We start from the raw sequence: 20,958 nt of genomic DNA, 5'->3' as shown, positions 1-20,958 counted from the left end.
ACATAAGGATGTCGTTACCTTGACAAAATGATCTCTTGGCCATGACATATTATCACGTAAACTTTAAATTTAAAGTTTAAATCTAGACTAAAGACATCTCTTTAGCCAAGCATTCACATAGTACATCTCATAACCTTTCACTCCAGTAATATCAGATCAAATGCACATGATTATCTTTGCTTGAAATGTTATGAACAGCAGCTAATTATTTTTAATTTGTTTTTCTGTTTTAGCTTGGGATGCCCATCCCGATCAAGGTAACTAGAGAGTATGTGAGCTTCAGTTTGGATCCAGCCTCTTATGAAGACTTCAGATACCCCAACACATGTAAGAGTAAATTTCTATATATTGTAGGCTAATTATTATGTAATAATCACTTGTAATAATCAACTTGTAATCATCACTTAAATTAGCTAATTTTTCTGCCTAAAATGTATATGATGTTAGCTAACTGTGTGATTTGTATACATTTCTGAAATATATTATTTGGACACAGATATGGAACACAGACTTGGAAACAATATGAATTGCGAAAAGCGCTATTCAAATAAATGTGAAGAGAATTGAAGAGAATGACAAAAGATTAAGGAGGAGCATTAATAAAAAGGAAGTGGGCAGGTGAGTGAGTTATGAAAGGAGTCATTTGAGAAGCACAACTATATAAAAGGGACTGTAAGAGTCGCTTGGTACCAAATTACCACCAGCATCCATTCTGCTAAGAAACAGAGTGACTGTGTGAAAATGTGGAGATCAACGTGTGTGACTTTGACCCTGCTCATGTGTGTAAAAGGTAAGGTCTCATGATATATCTATTAAAGCGAGGATAACAAAGACATAATACAGAGAAAAACTATATATTTAAGTATATATAAAGTAAATAAATATTTGTTTTCTTTGTGGTATACTGCACATGAAAATACTCATTACCATTAAACTTACAGTTCAGTAAGTGAATCATGTTGATTCATTTGGCTGATTCATTTGACCGGTAACTCATGGATTAGTGAGTTATTTTAAAGCTGCAGTTTGTAACTTTTGGCGCTCTAGCAGTTAATAAACAGAACTGCATGCGTCTTGGGGAAGAACATTGTCGCTATTCTGTCATACGATACTAAGCAAAGTTTGGGATTTCTGAACTGCAAGGAACATGAGAGATAATATTTAAATTCTCTCTCTGGGCCATATTCTGTTAATAATCCAAGAACAGAAGAATCCTATAAATGTTTTACATTGTGAGTCACACCTGAAATGTACTTGCAGGACATGGGGCAACTATTCAACACTTGTTGAATAGTTGGGGAAAAGAAGGCTGTTAGTTGTGCTTATTGTGTGTAATTAAACATGTTTGCCCAGAGATGTTTTCCGCATGTTCAGTCTCACAAGTTTAATCTACTATTATTAGAGCAAGTATCTCTGGCAGGGTCATTATTAAGGGAAACGTTGAAATACATTTTTCTAATTTCTTTATGCCCTTGCAGGTTCACTTTCTCAACTGAATGGTAAGAGCTTTTCTCTTTCTTCAGATGTCGACATCAAGTCAAATAATTAATCTAGATATGCTAATATGAACAATCACTCTCCTCTCTTTCTCTCTCATAGTTTGTGGACAAGCCCCTCTAAACACTCGTATTGTGGGTGGTGTGAACGCTCCCGCTGGGTCGTGGCCGTGGCAGGTCAGTCTGCACAGCTCTACCTATGGAGGTCATTTTTGCGGAGGATCCCTCATCAACAATGAATGGGTGCTGACGGCAGCTCACTGTTTACCTAGGTAAAATTCACCCAAACACGCATATTATGCAGTTATTTAGTTTTAATTGGTAAAATGTACTTGGTATATTGTTTTGTTCTTTTCTCACTTTCATGTTCTCTGACTGTATTCAGTGTCAGCACGTCCAGTCTGCGTGTGTACTTGGGAAGGAGGACACAGCAGGGATCCAATGCCAATGAAGTCATGAGAACTGTGAGAACGAAAATCGTTCACAGCTCTTACAACCGCAACACAAATGACAATGACATCGCTCTGCTGCGCCTTTCCTCCACTGTTACCTTCAATAACTACATTAGACCTGTTTGTCTGGCAGCCCAGAACAGCGTCTTCAGTGCCAGCACCAGCAGCTGGATCACAGGATGGGGAGATGTTCAGTCTGGAGGTAGAAAACTCAAACTCATAAATTCACATTTGCATCAATTTATAACATAATTTATTTAAAATTATGTGTGCGTTTGTGTACGTTCAGTGAACCTACCTGCTCCTGGGACTCTGCAGGAAACTATGGTTCCAGTCGTGGACAACACTCGATGTAATACTCTGCTGGGTTCTGGATCTGTTACCAACAACATGATCTGTGCTGGTTTAACGCAGGGAGGCAAAGACACCTGCCAGGTACAACAAACCCCAACCAGATTATTACTACAAATAATCTAAGCTTGTACAACTACCGTGAACATTCAAGATAGCATTTTAAAACCTACTGTATTTCTGGAATTCACATTGCTCATTTAGTGTAAATGTTTGATGTTGAATAGCTCTAGTAGTGTAAATATACATGAAACACAAGGGCTGTAGTGCTCCTGTGGGGCACAGGTTGGAGTGCGGACCCGGACTGCCATTTTCCTGTTGCATGTAACTGTCCCATCTTGATAAAATAGCACCCCAACCATCTCCTTTGTCTTTCTCTTTGTCCCTCTCTGTAGGGTGACTCTGGTGGTCCAATGGTGAGTCAGCAGTGTACAGTGTGGGTTCAGGCTGGTATCACCAGCTGGGGGAATGGCTGTGCCGATCCCAACTCTCCTGGGGTTTACACCCGCGTGTCTCGATATCAGTCTTGGATCACGAACAACATCGGTCAGAACCTGCCGGGATTTGTCACCTTCAACCCCCCAAACTCATGCTCCTCTGCCAGCCTAAGTAAAACTCTCTCTCAGACACCTAAACACATATATCCACTCAAAGCACACTTGTTTGATTAATGCTTGTTTGTATGCGCAGCCTCAACCTCCTGTAGGGGAAGATGCAACGAGAAGTATAACCCTTCAAATCGCTGCAACTGCAATACTAACTGCACAACAAAATGCTGCAGTGATTATAGACAGCGTTGTGCCGGTAAGCCCAAACACATTCATTTCCATAATACACAAAGAAACACAAACATACTTCACTTATAAAAGAGTTGCTGTCTTAAAAGCAAAATATCAAACCACGTGGCATCTGCAAACAAATGGTGCTAGTCACTTTCCCAGATTACTTTACTTTTTTTGCAATTACTTTTAATTGACTGGTCTTGAGGTGATTGTTAATGGACGTATGAAGTCAGTGTTTTTGTCTTCATTTTGAACAGTATATTTATTGTTTTGTATTATATTCATTTAAAACCTAACAAAAGTTATTTTTGTGAAATGTCTTGCTTTAAAAATGATAATTTTTTATATATAATACGGATATACAGATCCAAATATGTTTTATTACTGCACACCATAACATGCATTAAACATACTTTGCTTGTCGAAAAAGTGAAGACCAAAAGTAACTCTTTCTTGCTCCAACTCACTTTTGTTTTTGTGTCTCTGCAGTGTGAAGTATGTCATAACTCCCTGGATTATTCAAAAACAGGCTAATAAGCACCTCACTTGCACACAAGTCAGGTGATAAAAGATCTTTATCTGCCTGTTCTGCCAGAGATTTTACTTCAGCGCTGCTTTGGAAACGTTGCACAGTGCAAACAGTCTGTCAAAGATCTGCTGCACTGACTTCACTCAGGGGTGTAAATGTATATTGTTTATGTTCAACATAAATTTAGCAACAGCACGTACCTCACTCCATTATAGCTTACCTCTATTTTACCTCTCTCTCTTTTGTTTTTCTCCCTTTCCAGTTGTAGCATGTAACCAGCTAGATTAATTGTAAACACTTAAAACTTTTATCTTAATTTAGCATATGCACATTTCTTATATAAAAATGTAATATCTGATAATGACTTGGAATTTAAAATTGATTGTGATTGCATTTCTGCTGACAAATAAGTGGGTATTACTTTGAGTTTAAATTCATATTTATTTCACTGAATTATTGAACGTATGTAATTATATTAAGCAATGTATCATTATGTCATCAATATGTCATTGCTTTATCAGAATCAATAAATACTTCAAAACACAGTTTTAATTATGTTTTATTAACAAATTTCGGGAGGAACATCCATCCACCACCTCACTATTGGCTGCTTCCTATCCCAGTCAGGGATGGGGGGGGGAGTAGCTACTCTGTGTTCAGACCAAATTTTGGGCTCTGAGCCCTCCCCAGGACAGCACGTCAGCATGCCTGAGAAACTCTTTCTTGTATAAACTCTTGTGTACTGTATGTTCATTTTTCGTGCTTTCTTGTCGTTTGTGCGTCATCTTCCATTTATTTTTGTCAAGTCATTATTTTGCTTCACTTACTCTTGCATTATGTTTGTGCATTTCTGAGCAATGAAGGGAGGGGTGTGTGTGTTTGGATTGAAAATTTCAACAGTGTTCAACAACAATTTTAAAATTGCATTCTGCACCTTTAAAGGGATAGACTACGTTTTCTTTCAGAGTTCATACATAGTAGCTGTAAAACTTGTAAAAAGCATTCACGTCCTCGTAGAACTCATTGGAAGTCTTGTTTTTGGAATAAAATTTATTTGAGAAACTCAAGACAATTTTGGGGCAGAGCATAAAACCAGAAAGACTAATGCTATAATTCAAGTTTAGTGTCAGTGTCCAGACACTAGTCTGATGCTGAAAATATGACGTTTAACAAACCAAATAGTTTTGGAAAAAAAAACAAATAGGAGCCTTTGTTAGATCTAGAAGGATAAGGATGATCTAGAAGGAACAAAATTTAGCCTTCTTCCTTTACACTGAATGACTGTTACTGAATACACAATATTAAAAAATAATGTGTTAAAATTATGCTCAACCAACCAACACTGAGTTAGAGGAACTTCATAATTTGTTACATAAGTTGATTAATTGCTCCAATTACATGAATAGTAGTATTGGAACCAATTAAACTTATCTATTTCAGTGAAAATCCACAGATATCATTATAGCACATGCTAAACGTAACTTATTTAGCTCATAAATTTAATGAACAAGTAGGATATTTGTCAGTGGCATGAACACAGCCATTGCGTACAGGCTCAATGTAGTGTTTATACCTTCATGTATCTATACTCTTCAGCACAATGATAACCATAAAAATTTCAACCCTAACCCTAACATTTGATATTTCCAATATTAACAAGACTATTTACAAGTTACTACAAATTATACAACTTTTTTTAATTAAAGTGTAAGCAGCAAACTACATATCAGACTAACTTACCCTAAAACTGATTTGTTGCATACAAGGCCATATCTAAAATTGTTCGTTTTCAGCTTTTGTTTTTGTTCCTTGAACCGGTTCAGAGCCCTGATTTGAGCCCAGCCATCTGACAATAAGTTTCCATACGTAATCATTCACTACAGTCCATTGTCTGTGTCTGAAAATAAAGGGCATTATTGTCATGGCTTTTAAGTAGTATGTTTTTGTCTTTATGCATGTGTTACCAGAAATAAAGCAAGAAAAGAAAGACTAAAAGAAAAATGACAGAAAGAATGTGTTGTCATGATGTCTTAAGATATTTTCCTTTGCCATTCCACATTTTTGCTTTTTATTCTGAAATACACTTTGTTGGGCCAGTTTGAAATTCTTTTGAAAAATTATGAACTAACAAATGAGCAGAAAGTTAGCAATTTCCTATATAAAAATGTCTCTGTGACTTCTCTGACAAGGACCTAATAGATGTTTCCTGTTGCATGTCCGCACAATCATACCTTAACAATGCCTACAAGTACAGACTGAAAAATGTTCTTAGTGAAGACTGGTTATTTGCTTGTCATCTTTGGCATAAAAGAATGTGAAGAATGAAACAGAGTGACAAAAAATGGAGGAAGTGCATTACGAGAAAAGAAGTGGGCAGGTGAGTGAGTGACAAGAAGAGCAATTTGAGAAACACATATAAAAGGGACTGTAAGAGTCACTTTGTACCAAATTACCACCAGCATCCATTCTACTAAGGAACAGAGTGACTGTGTGAAGATGTGGAGAACAACGTGTGTGACTTTGACCCTGCTCATGTGTGTAAAAGGTAAGGTCTCATGATATATCTATTTACTACATTGCGTAGTAAAGTTTACTCTAATGTTAGATAGGCTATTGAATAGTATGGAAGCTTGTTTCCGCCACAGAATAAAACATTTTAAAAGATAATTGCGACTTTTTATAAAGTCACTTTAAATAAAGTCAGAATTGCGAGATATAAAGTCAGAATTGTGTGAAATTAACTCGCAATTGAGTGTTATTAAGTCACAATTGCGAGATATAAAGTCAGAATTGCGTGAAATAAAGTCGCAATTGCGTGAAATAAAGTCGCAATAACACGCAATTGCGACTTTACGCAATTCTGACTTTATATCTCGCAATTCTGACTTTATAACACGCAATTGCGACTTTATTTCACGCAATTCTGACTTTATATCTCGCAATTCTGAGAAATAAAGTCAGAATTCCGAGATGTAAACTCGCAATTGTGAGATAAAAAGTCGCAATTATCTTTTAAAATGTTTTATTCTGTGGCGGAAACAAGCTTCCATAGAATAGTGCCCCAAAGTTGTCATTGTAAAGTTTTAATGTAAATAATAATAATAAGGCCTATTTTTATTTGAGGTTATAGTTTTTCCACATTGAAACAGTTTTGCTGTAAGAACCCTCCCTCCCTAAGTGGTGCAACTTAAAAATAAGTGCATGACTTACTCATTAACATGAAATTTGCAGTTCAGTAAAGTACAGGCAAATTCCAAACGGAAGTGTTATACCCTAGGCTACTCCCTTCGAAGGGCAGAGCCCTTGAAGTGGGGACATTGGAGGGAGCAGGGCACTTGCTGATTAGCTGTTCTTATGACAGAAATTTCTTATTATTGCAACATAACTGTTCCAAATAAATATATTTATAGAATCATCCATGTAATGTTTAAATAAGTTTCATAAATAAGAAATGTGTTAGGTAATGCAGGGTCCAAAGATGAGACTGCGCATTTTAAAGTTGAGAGCAGAGAAATACACTTACACAAACACATATAACTCATATAGACTATTTTAAAAAACTTTTTTTTATATACATAAAATGTATATATATTTGTGTGTGAGAGTGTATTTCTCTGCTCTCAACCATAGACTGTAAAAAAATAGCTCTAAACTTTAAAATGTGCAATCTCATCTTTGGAGTTTGGACCCTGCATTACCTAACGCATTTCTTACTTATGAAACTTATTTAAACATGAAATGGGTGACTCTAAAATTGGAGATACATTTCAAAAAGTTAAAGTCCCTCTGTAGACAATAATTTCATCCTTTAAAACTCATCTTTGACCACCAAAATGACTTTGTGGTGGTGGTAAATTAAACATGCAGTGAAAATCGCGTTGCATTGTGGTATATGGAGCTGCCTGAAGTGTAGGCTACATATCAGACTCGCTCCCTCGGTCAAATTCGAGGGGTCGATGACTAATTAGGCAACATCGTTACTCTTCCTTGGTAACAGAATTTACCATTTTAAACTTTTTAGCCAAAACTCCACTTGCTAGCATAAATGCTAAGAGCACATGGCACGAATGAAATCATGATTATAAGACTTTTAAACAATTAACCCACTGTGTGATCAGTGATCAATTCTGTCTTCCCCTTGATATTGTGGTAACAATTTTGACGTTTAACAAAATAATTATTGGTGTAAGAACTTTTTAGATTCAAATATTTTCTCAGAAGGAGCACACATACCTTTCAGTGCTTCAGATCTTATCAGTGAGGTAAAGTGACATCATTTTCTGTATCTTACATAGTTGTGGGAGATAATTCCGGCAAAGCAGGAAAAAATAATGACTTTGGACACCAAATGTACCTGCAGTCATAGAATCACCCACATGACACAAATGTGTGAATATATCAAGAACAAAACAAAACAACTAACAACTATAGGCTACCCTTCGTGAAGGCATCTAGTTGTTCACTTTCGTTTGGAACCCGAAATTTCGTTCATCTTCGGAACACAAATGAAATCTTTCTGCCCCTCCATTGGGAGCACAGTCAAGGTCCAGAACGATAGTAAAGACATCATAAAAGTAATCCATGTGACTCCAGTGGTTTAACCTCAATTTTATATAGCAACACGAGTGATTTTATTTACAAAATGATATTATCCAAAGTGCGTTTGCCAGCACAACACGCATGCGTCGTGGTGCTCCCCCTACTGGGTTGCAGGTCAATATTTTTGTAAATAAAGTGGTAAATTGTTGTGTGTGTGTGTGTGTGTGTGTGTGTGTGTGTGTGTTTTGGTTTATATTACATTGTGGGAACCAAATGTCCCCACAAGGATGGTAAAACATGAGATCACCTCCATTGTGGGGACCAGCCAGCGGTCCCCACGAGGGAAATGGGTTAATAAACATACTTAATTATATTTTTTTGAAAATGTAAAAATGCAGAAAGTTTTCTGTGATGGGTAGGTTTAGGGGTAGGGTTAGTGTAAAGAGATAGAATATACAGTTTGTACAGTATAAAAACCATTAAGTCTATGGAGAGTCCCCACAAAGATGTGTGTACCTGTTTGTGTGTGTGTGTGTGTGTGTGTGTGTGTGTATGTAAAGTAACAATGCCTTTTCACATTTTGACTGAAATAAAAAAATTCGCAGTGTACATCCAGGTTCACAGTGACTTTTAGATTCAAAGCAAAATGGTTTGTGAGATAATCTGTTAAATTCTCTTTCTGGGCAACATTCTTTTAATAATCCCAAAAAATATTTATTTATTTTGTTACTTTTACAGAATCTATAGATGTTTTATATTGTGAGCCACACAGCATATGGAATGTACTTGCAGGATGTCTCTTGTTGAATAGGGAAAGAAGGCTGATTTAAACCTGTTTGCCCAGAGATGTTTTCCACATGTTCAGTCTCACAATAATCTACTACCATAATCTACCATTATCAGAGCAAGTATTTCTGGCAGTGTCATTATTAAGGAAAACATCAAAATTAATTATTCTAATGTGTACTTTATTTCTGCCCTTGCAGGTTCACTTTCTCAGCTGAATGGTAAGAGCTTTTCTCTTTCTTCAGATGTCGACATCAAGTCAAATAATTAATCTAGATATGCTAATGTGAACAATCACTCTCCTCTCTTTCTCTCTCATAGTTTGTGGACAAGCCCCTCTAAACACTCGTATTGTGGGTGGTGTGAACGCTCCCGCTGGGTCGTGGCCGTGGCAGGTCAGTCTGCACAGCTCTACCTATGGAGGTCATTTTTGCGGAGGATCCCTCATCAACAGTGAATGGGTGCTGACGGCAGCTCACTGTTTACCTAGGTAAAATTCACCCAAACACGTTTTTAGTTTGTATTTATTTATTGGTAGAAGGTACTTGGTATATTGTTTTGTTCTTCTCACTTACATGTACTCTGACTGTATCTAGTGTGACCTTATCCAGTCTGCGTGTGTACTTGGGAAGGAGGACACAGCAGGGATCCAATGCCAATGAAGTCATGAGAACTGTGAGAACGAAAATCGTTCACAGCTCTTACAACAGCAACACAAATGACAATGACATCGCTCTGCTGCGCCTTTCCTCCACTGTTACCTTCAATAACTACATTAGACCTGTTTGTCTGGCAGCCCAGAACAGCGTCTTCAGTGCTGGCACCAGCAGCTGGATCACAGGATGGGGTGATGTTCAGTCTGGAGGTAGAAAACACACACAAACTCACAAATTCACATTTGCATCAACTTATAACATTTATTTATAATTATGTGTGCGTTTGTGTACGTTCAGTGAACCTACCTGCTCCTGGGACTCTGCAGGAAACTATGGTTCCAGTCGTGGACAACACTCGATGTAATACTCTGCTGGGTTCTGGATCTGTTACCAACAACATGATCTGTGCTGGTTTAACGCAGGGAGGCAAAGACACCTGCCAGGTACAACAAACCCCAACCAGATTATTACTACTGTTAGGGGTTAACAGTTTAGGACCCAAGGAGCAGATGTTTGAAAGAAGACCCGGAGTCAGAATTATAAAAAATTTAAGAAAAGTTTTACTGAAGATAGTTTGCAGTTTCATCAGCATCAAGATTCACACAGGAGTTCGTAGGCCGCCCCACTTACAGTTACTAAGATCATAGCAGTTATACCATTTCCAAGGTCTAAGCTACGTCATTGCTTACAGGTTGAATGATTCTCATTGGCTAAGAAATAGATAAACATAGTAATTTTCACACATATACAGATAGACTGAAGCATATCTCCATAGATTATGCAGCTGACACTCGGACCCTGAAGTTAGGCACGTCGTGACCTTCCAGGTCGCAGATTTGGGTTGCTGGGTGCCAACATGTCCCGAACAACAACTCAGTCAATCTCCAATAATGCCAGTGGTTCCTTAACCTGTAACCAAGAAGACTAACACACACACCGACACAGTTCCAAGGTTGGATTTGGCCAGGCTCTAACTATAAACAGGAGTCCTGTCTCAAAACATCAAGATAAAAAGTTCTTTCTCTCAAGGATAGGACACTTCAGTCTAAATGGAAAATATAGGCTTTAACTGAGAAATGGTCCCTTAAACTATTGGCTTCAATGACCCCTATTTGTTTGAACAAGTTGAAGACCTTTCTCAAACACAAAACATCTCCCTATTTCATTTCTGGAAGCCGGGCTAAATAAGCAAGCACTGTTACTGCATTCAGATATCAAATACAGACATTAAAGAATACATGAAAAGAACATTTCAGTGATCACACTGGTAACTTCTATAACAAAGTAAAATCTCCAGAGAAGTCATTATTTGAATTATGACTAATATTTAGAAGGAAAAATATTGATTAATACCTTGATTATAATCACTCATTACATATACATTGAAGCAGCAGTGGATTCCAATCCACCCCCCTCACTACAAATAATCTAAGCTTGTACAGCTACCGTGAACATTCAAGATAGCATTTTAAAACCTACTGTATATTTCTGGAATTCACATTACTTGTTTAGTGTAAATGTTTGATGTTGAATAGCTCCAGTAGTGTAAATATACATGAAACACAAGGGCTGTAGTGCTCCTGTGGGGCACAGGTTGGAGTGCGGACCCGGACTGCCATTTTCCTGTTGCATGTAACTGTCCCATCTTGATAAAATAGCACCCCAACCATCTCCTTTGTCTTTCTCTTTGTCCCTCTCTGTAGGGTGACTCTGGTGGTCCAATGGTGAGTCAGCAGTGTACAGTGTGGGTTCAGGCTGGTATCACCAGCTGGGGGTATGGCTGTGCCGATCCCAACTCTCCTGGGGTTTACACCCGCGTGTCTCGATATCAGTCTTGGATCACGAACAACATCGGTCAGAACCTGCCGGGATTTGTCACCTTCAACCCCCCAAACTCATGCTCCTCTGCCAGCCTAAGTAAAACTCTCTCTCAGACACCTAAACACATATATCCACTCAAAGCACACTTGTTTGATTAATGCTTGTTTGTATGCGCAGCCTCAACCTCCTGTAGGGGAAGATGCAACGAGAAGTATAGCCTTTTCAATCGCTGCAACTGCAATACTAACTGCACAACAAAATGCTGCAGTGATTATAGACAGCGTTGTGCAGGTAAGCCCAAATACATTCATTTCCATAATACACAAAGAAACACAAACATAATTCACTTATAAAAGAGTTGTTGCCTTAAAAGCAAACTATCAAACCACGTGGCATCTGCAAACAAATGGTGCTAGTCACTTTCCCAGATTACTTTTTTGCAATTACTTGAGGTGATGGATGTAAGTCAGTGTTTTTGTCTTCATTTTGAAAAGGATTAGTTTTATATTCATTTCATGAGTTCACCTACCTATTCAGCCTTAAAGGTTAAAAGTAAACTAAGTTGGCTTGCTGTCCTTGGATGAGGCTCAAACCTGAGGCTTGGCTCGAGCTCTGAGTTAAAAAAGAAACCTATAACGGAACTGCACATAGGAGGAGAGAGAAAAATGTAGGGGGAGAAGGAGGGCTGCCTGAAGAATTTGTCAATGGGATGACGCAGTGTCTGCTGCTTATATAGTATGCTCGTAATGATGATTGACGGGACTGAATGTTTTAGGCTCCTCCCGAACCTACGTTTGGAACCTCATTTTCAACCTAAAATTCTTAAAATGTTTTGCTTTAAAAAAAAAAGAAATGCAATAAATGCCACTTGCTTTGATATGTTTTATTATTTTAGTATTACCATTTTATTTAGTGGGCTATGTTTTATTGCTGCACTCCATAACATGCATTAAACATAGGCTACACTTTGCATGTCCAAAAACTGAAGACCAAAAGTAACTCTTTCTTGCTCCAACTCACTTTTGTTTTTGTGTCTCTGCAGTGTGAAGTATCTCATAACTCCCTGGATTATTCAAAAACAGGCTAATAAGCACCTCACTTGCACACAAGTCAGGTGATAAAAGATCTTTATCTGCCTGTTCTGCCAGAGATTTTACTTCAGCGCTGCTTTGGAAACGTTGCACAGTGCAAACAGTCTGTCAAAGATCTGCTGCACTGACTTCACTCAGGGGTGTAAATGTATATTGTTTATGTTCAACATAAATTTAACAACAGCACGTACCTCACTCTTTTGTTTTTCTCTCTTTCCAGTTGTAGCATGTAACCAGCTAGATTAATAGACACATTAAACGTTTTTTCTTCATTTAGCTTATTTTTTTATGTACATTTCTTATATAAAAATGTTAGGCTATATATAACAATGACATGGAATTTAAAATTGATGTCTTCATTTGTGATCACAGTATGTTTCTGCTGAACAATTAGTGGGAATTTCTTTGAGTTTTATGTCACTAAATTCTTGAACATATATCGTTTTTATAATAAGCAATGTATGTATAATGATATCATGGATTTGAGAAGAATCATTAAATACTTTTAAACACTGTCTGTCTTTTAATGCTGTAATCTCTCCAACAGGGAGCAATGTGAGCACAGGTAGATACTTACTACATAGCCTACATATCATAACACAAATTGTGTCGCTGCATCCCAATTCGCATACTATCCGTCCTAAATAGTATTCGAAAATAGAATTAGTACATCCCAAATCGTGGTATGTTGAAATGAGTGTTCCAAAGATACCCGGATGGTTTACTATTTCCGGTCAGAATCCAGAGTGCAGATCGATGCGCACTCTAACCGACTCTAATAAAGGTGATGATACCAGGGGGCCAATGTTTCGGAAAACATTGAAGCTTCCCCGGGCGCCGCCATTGATTAGCAGACCATCACCTGCTGTTAGCATTCCATTGACTCCCATTCATTTTGGCGTCACTTTGACAGCGAATAACTTTACATCTGAGGCGTTTAAAGACTAAAGACATTATTTATTTCTAAAGAAACACGAAAATGTATAAAAGGCTCCATTACCTTGTATCTTACGTTATGGCCCCGTAGATGCAGTTTTGTAAAAAAAGGCTAATGATTGCGTCATAACCACACGACTTTCTGTCGCACAGTAGAGAAATTACCGTATGGACAGGAGGAGAAGCTCGCGAGCAATCGGGGGGACGTGGAGGCAAAATGACAAAATAATTAATCAGAATACTTAGCAAAAGTTGCTCCTGCTCCTAGCTCATGGACAGCTCCTACTCACACTCTCCGTCTCTGCAAGTTTCGGAAGGGAATGATTCAGATTTCTCTTGGCACAGCTACTAGAAGACAGACAGCTGCTCACGTCACATCTACGTCGTCAAGCTCAGTTTGAGTCTGCGCAGTACGCTCAGCAATCAGGAAGTGAGTGCTTCTAATTGACTTCACTTTTCTCCGTTGAAACCTATGGGGTCGCTGTGTCCAGTTTATATACTGTCTATGGATGATACACAGGGCAACTTTTTGAGCAATGTTTGCTGGGCAATCTTGCTGAGTGATTGTTGCTTGGGCACTTTCCCATTGAAAATGGGCAATACATTTCTATCTGGATCATTTAGATCGGTCGTGGGCCCTGTGTCTCATCTGGTTGCCCGTTGACGGCAACATTGCTCAAAAAGTTGCCCTGTGTATCATCAACGGCTAATATTGCCCACAACCCATCGCGCGTTGGATGAGGATTTGGTTAGAACTACAAACACGAGTGAAAAGTGTTAAAAAACTACAGACATGGAGGACGAAGACTGGCGGTTAGCCTATGTAGAGAGATAAAGGGGTTTGATTGAGTAATTATCAGTATCTAACCTGACGAAAATTGATTTATTCAATGTTGTCTACATTTTTTTATTGCATATGTTAACTTTTGTAAAGATACGTTTAATCATTAACTTTTAAATGCATCATTATATTCAAATTGCAAACACATGAGGAGAGTCTCCGCATGAAAGACCCACGACTGGCAGATGAATGTGCAACTACATTTCTCTCCGAAACGGTAGGAAATTAAATTAGATTGAATGGAGGATTTTAACTGTGACAAGATGATTGACAGGGCAGTTTACGGTGACAGGATGCAGGGCTCTCAAGTTTTGAAGACGGACAAGAGCATTCATGGGGACTGCAACACCATTCTTTGGATGTCCCAATCCTGCTCCTGGAGATCTACCTTCCTGCAAAGTTCAGCACCAAACCTGATCAAACACACCTGAACCAGCTAATTAAGATTTTCAGGAGCACTTGATAATTATAGACAGGTGTGTTGTCGAAAGTCCTGCTGCATAAGACTGTAGCTGCGTCCCAATTCGCCTACTTATACTACACCCTAAAAGTATGTACTATTTTTGTGAAGAAAAAGTACATACTTTTGAGTGTGTAGCAAAAGACTAGGCAAGCTTTGGGACATACTACTTTGTCATCTTAACGGACAGATCTGTCGCGTGCATCCTGCAGGGCTCTCAAGTGTCACACACTGAGCGTGACAGTCCCGCACTCTCGCCACACATTGTATTTCTCACGCGAAAAAACTATTTATAATATATTTTATATGCCGCAGCGCCCAAAATCTGGCCACGCCGCTCTCACTATGGAACCGGCAGGAATCAAGAGCGTCTCCCCTGGAATTCGAGCCTACCACTTATCAGCCAATCAAAAAAAAAGAAAGGGGCTACACAATAGCCAATCAGAAAATAGCACTATTGTATCTGGGTAAGATTTAACGCAACAACCAATGAAAAAAAAGCATATCCTGGAATTGACCCTTCGCTAAGCCTCCTTAGTTACTGTTGCTACGCCTGACAAGCTTTCGCACCTGGCACTATTACAGTATGGCCCTGTCCCAAATGGCACACTTCATGTGGACTTTCGGTCTCGTGGACTTGCCGAGTCTACGAGTCTATAGGCCGTCCCATTCAGCATTTTAACGCTCTGAAGTGTGCTCAGCAGCGCCCCCTTTGTACCCTTGAAGCGGTCTTCCTCGAAGCCCGCATAGATGCAGCCTCCACACACTTTAACTACCCAGGAATCCTTGCGAAAGGCCAATCAGACAACGGATGGGAGGAGATTTCACTCACGGATAATTGTTGACATGGCTGAGAAGAAAATATTACAGTTTTTATGACCTAGACTTTACCAGTTGTTACCTACAGTTTATACAAACATTATGGTCATCGACCAGTGGTTGATGTCTCAAACATAATAATAGTGCGTTGAATAATACGATCACATTATGATTCATTAAATAAACAGAACCGAATGTCAGGGCTTTACTGAGTCATATGTAAACATAGTATGAATATTGAAACCTGTAAATTCATCTGAAACTCATGCACATTTTCATTATGTGTTAAAATTGTAATCTTAGTTCAAATGGAACATTATGTATTATTATGTACAACTGTATACATTTAAATAAGCATGATGTGTCTATTGTCTAATGCCCAGGTGGCACGCATGATATCAAAATATAGAACTGTAAAATTAGGCTGTGTAGTTGACATGGAGATAAGACGTCGGAGCGCAGTCTGTCCCAAAAATACCTCTCAATGTGCCCTTGTGGATTCGCGCCAAGGGCCCTATAGGTCTGCACTACATGATGTCACCAAAGCGTGGACTCTGAGGAAGTCCACAAGTCCGGAGTGTGTCATTTGGGACAGGGCCTATGAATGCACCGGTGTCAGACATTCCCAAGAAGATAATTAGTAATTTTTGGCGAACAGGTGAAATATCTGAGAGAGCAAGACAAAAGGGACTGCAGTATGCATTCGAGGGATATATCCACGACATAATATGCAACCGATTAGAGAATAATTTAATCAAAATTGAAGCTAAAGCCTATAGGTCCCAGCGCATTTGAAAATAATATAATAATTATAAATCAAACAGCTAATCCATAAATCTTATGGAATAAACACAAGACATTAGCCTGACCACTTTGCAATGATAACATTCTCCCGCTTACACGTCGTGGAGCAAACGTAGGTGTTTTGGTTAATCCTGTCATCCCGGAATTTCTCCCCTTAGGTTTTAGGTTTCGGGAAGGAAAAAAAATCCACCCCCCCTGTCCAAACTTTTAGGATACCGGGTATCAGATTTGCACAACGCTTCGGCAAGTTTCCCTCGCTCGAAAGCTTGCCAGACCTCCCGCGCCTAGTTACGGCTGCTATTTTTTACAGTCTATGCTGCTAAGCCACGATTGGCCTGTGGCGGTTTTCGGGCGTGGCTTAGCGAAGGGTCTGCTACAATGTCTTCAGAAAGTTTCGTTCACTAGTGATGGGCGATACTGCAAATTTCGGTATCGATCCGATACCAAGTAAATACAGGGCCAGTATCGCCGATATCGATACCGATACCAATACTTTTTTATTTTAAAAGCATGCACTTGAACTTGTATGCACTTTCCTGTGCTAGAGCCATGTGTCATGATTTATGAGGTGAATGCATCATTAATATGCTAAATCTGAATACGTTTTCATAACTACTAGCCCTAAATATTTTGTGATTTGTGCTCTCAACTCGCCTGTAATTAGTCAGTGACTTTTACAAAACTACCCTAATTATAGTACTAGCCTACTACTAGCCTACTGTTCAAAAGTTTGGGGTCTGTAAGATTTTTAATTCTCTTCTGCATTTATTTGATCAAAAATAGCCTACAGTAAAAACTGTAATATTACAATTTAACAAAGGCTATCTGTTTTCTATGCCATAGTAAACTGTAATTTATCCATGTGATCAAAGCTGAATTTTCGGCATCGTTAATCCAGTCATGATGATATTTCATTTCAATATGCTGATTTGTTGCTCAGGAAACATTTCTTATTATTATCAATGTTGAAAACAGTTTCATAATTTTGTGGAAACCATGATACATTTATACAGAAATATTTGATGAACAAAGTTGAAAGAACAGCATTTATATGAAGTAGATTTTTTTTTAACAGTCTACCTTGACTGTCACTTTTGATCAAATTAATGCATCGATCCTTGTTGAATAAAAATATTAATTTCATTAAAAAAAATCTTACTGACGTCAACATTTTGAACCGTTATGTACACTTTTGGTTTGTTTATTGCGAAATAACCCGATTGTTTCTCTGTCATCTAAGCAAGGCTTTGTTTCCCAAACGCACTGGGCCTGTGAGCTCAGCGAAGCACCAGCATCGAACGCTCTTTGTGATTGATTGGTTTCGTCTTGTATCCAGATGACTAGGAGAAAAAGTTCTATCCTACACATAGACAGTATATAAATGATCCTACACAATTATCCGCTAACATTCGATTATTTTTCCACTTAGAAGCTTATTTTATGCACTGAATTGCGTGCTAAATTAATAAAAAATTACTGGTAAAAAAACACACATTTGGATCGATATTTTTATGTGAGGATCGATCCTTTTCGATACCACGTCAGTATCGAAGTATCGATACTTAAGGATCGATCCGCCCATCACTATCGTTCACCCACAGAGGAAACCACTCCGAGCATCACTTTGAGCACAGAGTAAGTCATGATCTCCTGTTTTAATGTTACAACAAATTCACAACTTGTTTGACACAAACAGTGACAACTGCTGTTAGAGAATGTTTCACAGATAATTGGCATCAGTTTTTCATGAGTGTCTGTAACTTGGCCAACAGTTTTACAGCCTGTTCACTGACAACACCTGCTCAGAACAAGTAGTCTAGGCCTAGTCATATTTTCGTTATCACACGATGATTGACATATTGTCACATTATAAACAACTCTCTCTCCAAATAGGCTTAATAATTTTATTAGCACTAAATACATTAAAGTGTATTGCATAGTCGATGTTATAGGTCACTTTTAAAATCATGTCAAATTTTATAATTGGATGCACGCGACAAATCTGTCCGTTAAGATGACGAAGTAGTATGTCCCAAAGCTTGCCTACTCATTTGCTACACACTCAAAAGTATGTATTTTTTTCTTCACAAAAATAGTACATACTTTTAGGGTGTAGTATAAGTAGGCGAATTGGGACGCAGCAGGACTTTTGACCTTTTGACAACACACCTGTCTGTAATTATCAAGTGCTCCTGAAAATCTTAATTAGCTGGTTCAGGCGTGTTTGAACAGGTTTGGTGCTGAACTCCAGGAACAGGATTGGGACATCCAGTGATGTAGTGGTGCCTGGAGAAGTGGGTATACTCTTAATTTATGCCCCCAATATTTTTTTAAGCGTCCCAGCAAAGGATGAATGCTGTGTGTTATAAACAGTGACATGTAATACTAGTCTTGCATATTAGTTCACCCCAAAATGGGCCAGTAGTATTTACACATTATCACTTAACTTTTGCTGCTTGACTTCACAGATAAAGGATCATTATGAAATTAATATTAGCCACAGAAAAGGGGCAGTTTTTGCTATTAATACTGGCTTTTAATTATTTATTAATACAAAATAATTATGAATTTTGAGTGACTATTCCTTAGTCCATCCACATATGAAAATTGGATAACTATTCAAGGGATCACTGCATCACTGTCTTTACTGGGTGCAGGGGCATACGCAGGGTTTTATAAATGCCGAGGTCCCAAAAATTATCTTGCTAGGGATTTTTTGAATATAGATTTTCCTGATCTCGACATGTGCATTTTAAGGTGTTTTGAAGGCCAAAAAAAAAAAAATGGACAACAGTAGCTTTAAAAGCATGTCAGTGGGCAGTAGCATGAAGTATTTTATCAGATATTTTTAAACATGAGAATCAGTTTAAATGTTGCAATGAATGATCCACACTACAAAATGGAAATTCAGAATGTTTATGCTTATTGTTGACAGTACACAATCACATATTCGAAACGGGAATGGTCTTAAATAAGAAATGATTCATGGATTATTTTGCATAGATGTTACATTTCAAACAAATGCCAATGCAATCCTGCTGTGTCCAGAGGCATACGAGCAATTAGTATGAGCATCAAAGATCAGTTTCAGCTACTTTCTTTCCTAAATTAATCAATGTTTTTGGACTAATCCGTTCATTTAATCAATGGTTCAATTGCTCATTCATAAAGACAGTCACTTGTCGCCACCTTCTGGCTTAATGATGCAAGTTGCGCAAACACAGACAAGCGGATGAGTGATACACACAGTCTCAGTGCCGATACTGGGGAAATATTCTAACACATTCGAGGTAACGTTATACAAATACATTTATACATTATACAATAATGGCAAAATATATTTAATAGGGTGCTTGTGTTGTTAAATTGAGCTTATAGTTTCCAGTGTCTTTGAAACTGATTATTTCTGTCGGTCATTTAAAACTTCTATCGAAAAACAGCTGTTTGACCCCTCGCTGTCAATATGATACAAATATTGTAGGTTTAGAGTATAGGTTTAGTGTAAGAGGAGAGAACAATCATTTTTTTCCAGAATAAAAATCAGTTTAGCTACTTGTATGATCGTTCTGAAGCGTGAAGCGTCGCGTTGGGATTCGCGCTCGGCCCGCGCTTCTGTGAACATAAATCCCGCTTGCTTTGATTGGTCTCAAACATTTTGACATTGACGAGCGGGTGTTTGAGTGCTGAAGCAGCTCAAATGAGAAGGACGGTTATCGTCGCGATGGACGAATCATTGCAGCACCAAATTAATGTTAATATTAGGCAATTATTTCACAACTTTCATTATAGGCTATAGCTACACTCAAAAACATTACCGAGGTCCGGACCTCGGGGACCTCAATGGTGTGTACGGCCCAGTCTGGGTGTTTTCACACCCACATCAGAGGGGGTTTAGGAGTGGGTATACGCAATGCCGACTGAACAAGAAGTGGGTGTACGCCGTATACCTGCGTATACCCTGCACTACACCACGGACATCCAAAGAATGGTGTTGCAGTCCCCATGAATGACGTACTGTATTGAGGGCATGAAGTGTCCAACATTCCACACTTTTTTTTGGGAGGAGTTAAATAAGTTAATTATCTATTTAAAGTGCACTTTCTTGTTGGAATTTTTAGTGTGAATACCCTAATCACACCATTTATACAACAAAAGGGCATATAATAGTTTATTTAATTTATTAACACATTTAATTAATTAACACATTTTTCTTACTCTATTGGGATTCACTGACTTTGTTGGAAGTTGGAAAAAATTAAAAAGTTGGAAATGGAAACTAGTCCTCATCCCCTCTTCCTCTCTATCCCGTTCATCCACTCAAAACAACCATAGTAATCAAGACATCTACAACACCACCATTCTTAAAGATGTGCACATGGCAGTTTCAGAGGTCAATTGTCAGCGGATGAAACTATTGTGTAAATACCTGTAATCATGTCTGAGTGGAAAGATGGATGAGGATCAAAGTGCACTAATGAACAACTTAAATTAGCCTACATTAAACTGACTTAAAAAAAATAGTTGAATCTTGTATAACTTATAAATAAAAAAAAAGGTTGAAAATTGGTTAACTTATTTTGATAAGCTAAAGCAAT

The 20,958-nt window shown here is 38.2% G+C and overlaps 1 protein-coding gene across 1 annotated transcript; it reads left to right on the top strand.

The window, feature by feature from the left end:
• Positions 1 to 239: 239 nt before the first annotated feature.
• LOC311092733 (transmembrane protease serine 9-like) lies at positions 240 to 13,018 on the top strand (the record flags this gene model as incomplete). Its single annotated transcript, XM_084129668.1, has 17 exons — positions 240 to 327; positions 1,479 to 1,499; positions 1,600 to 1,768; positions 1,882 to 2,150; positions 2,238 to 2,383; positions 2,695 to 2,908; positions 2,990 to 3,149; positions 3,571 to 3,642; positions 5,931 to 5,987; positions 6,070 to 6,155; positions 9,136 to 9,156; positions 9,257 to 9,425; positions 9,532 to 9,800; positions 9,889 to 10,034; positions 11,295 to 11,508; positions 11,590 to 11,703; positions 12,455 to 13,018. 17 exons carry the CDS (start codon positions 240 to 242, stop codon positions 12,457 to 12,459), a joined length of 2,220 nt encoding a protein of 739 aa, XP_083985794.1. The 3' UTR covers positions 12,460 to 13,018.
• Positions 13,019 to 20,958: the final 7,940 nt, after the last annotated feature.

Source organism: Abramis brama (genome assembly GCF_963993115.1).
Source record: "Abramis brama genome assembly, chromosome: 11".
NCBI lineage: Eukaryota > Metazoa > Chordata > Actinopteri > Cypriniformes > Leuciscidae > Abramis > Abramis brama.
Note: the sequence above shows the minus strand (reverse complement) of the source record. Positions and strands in the feature narration are given on the sequence as shown.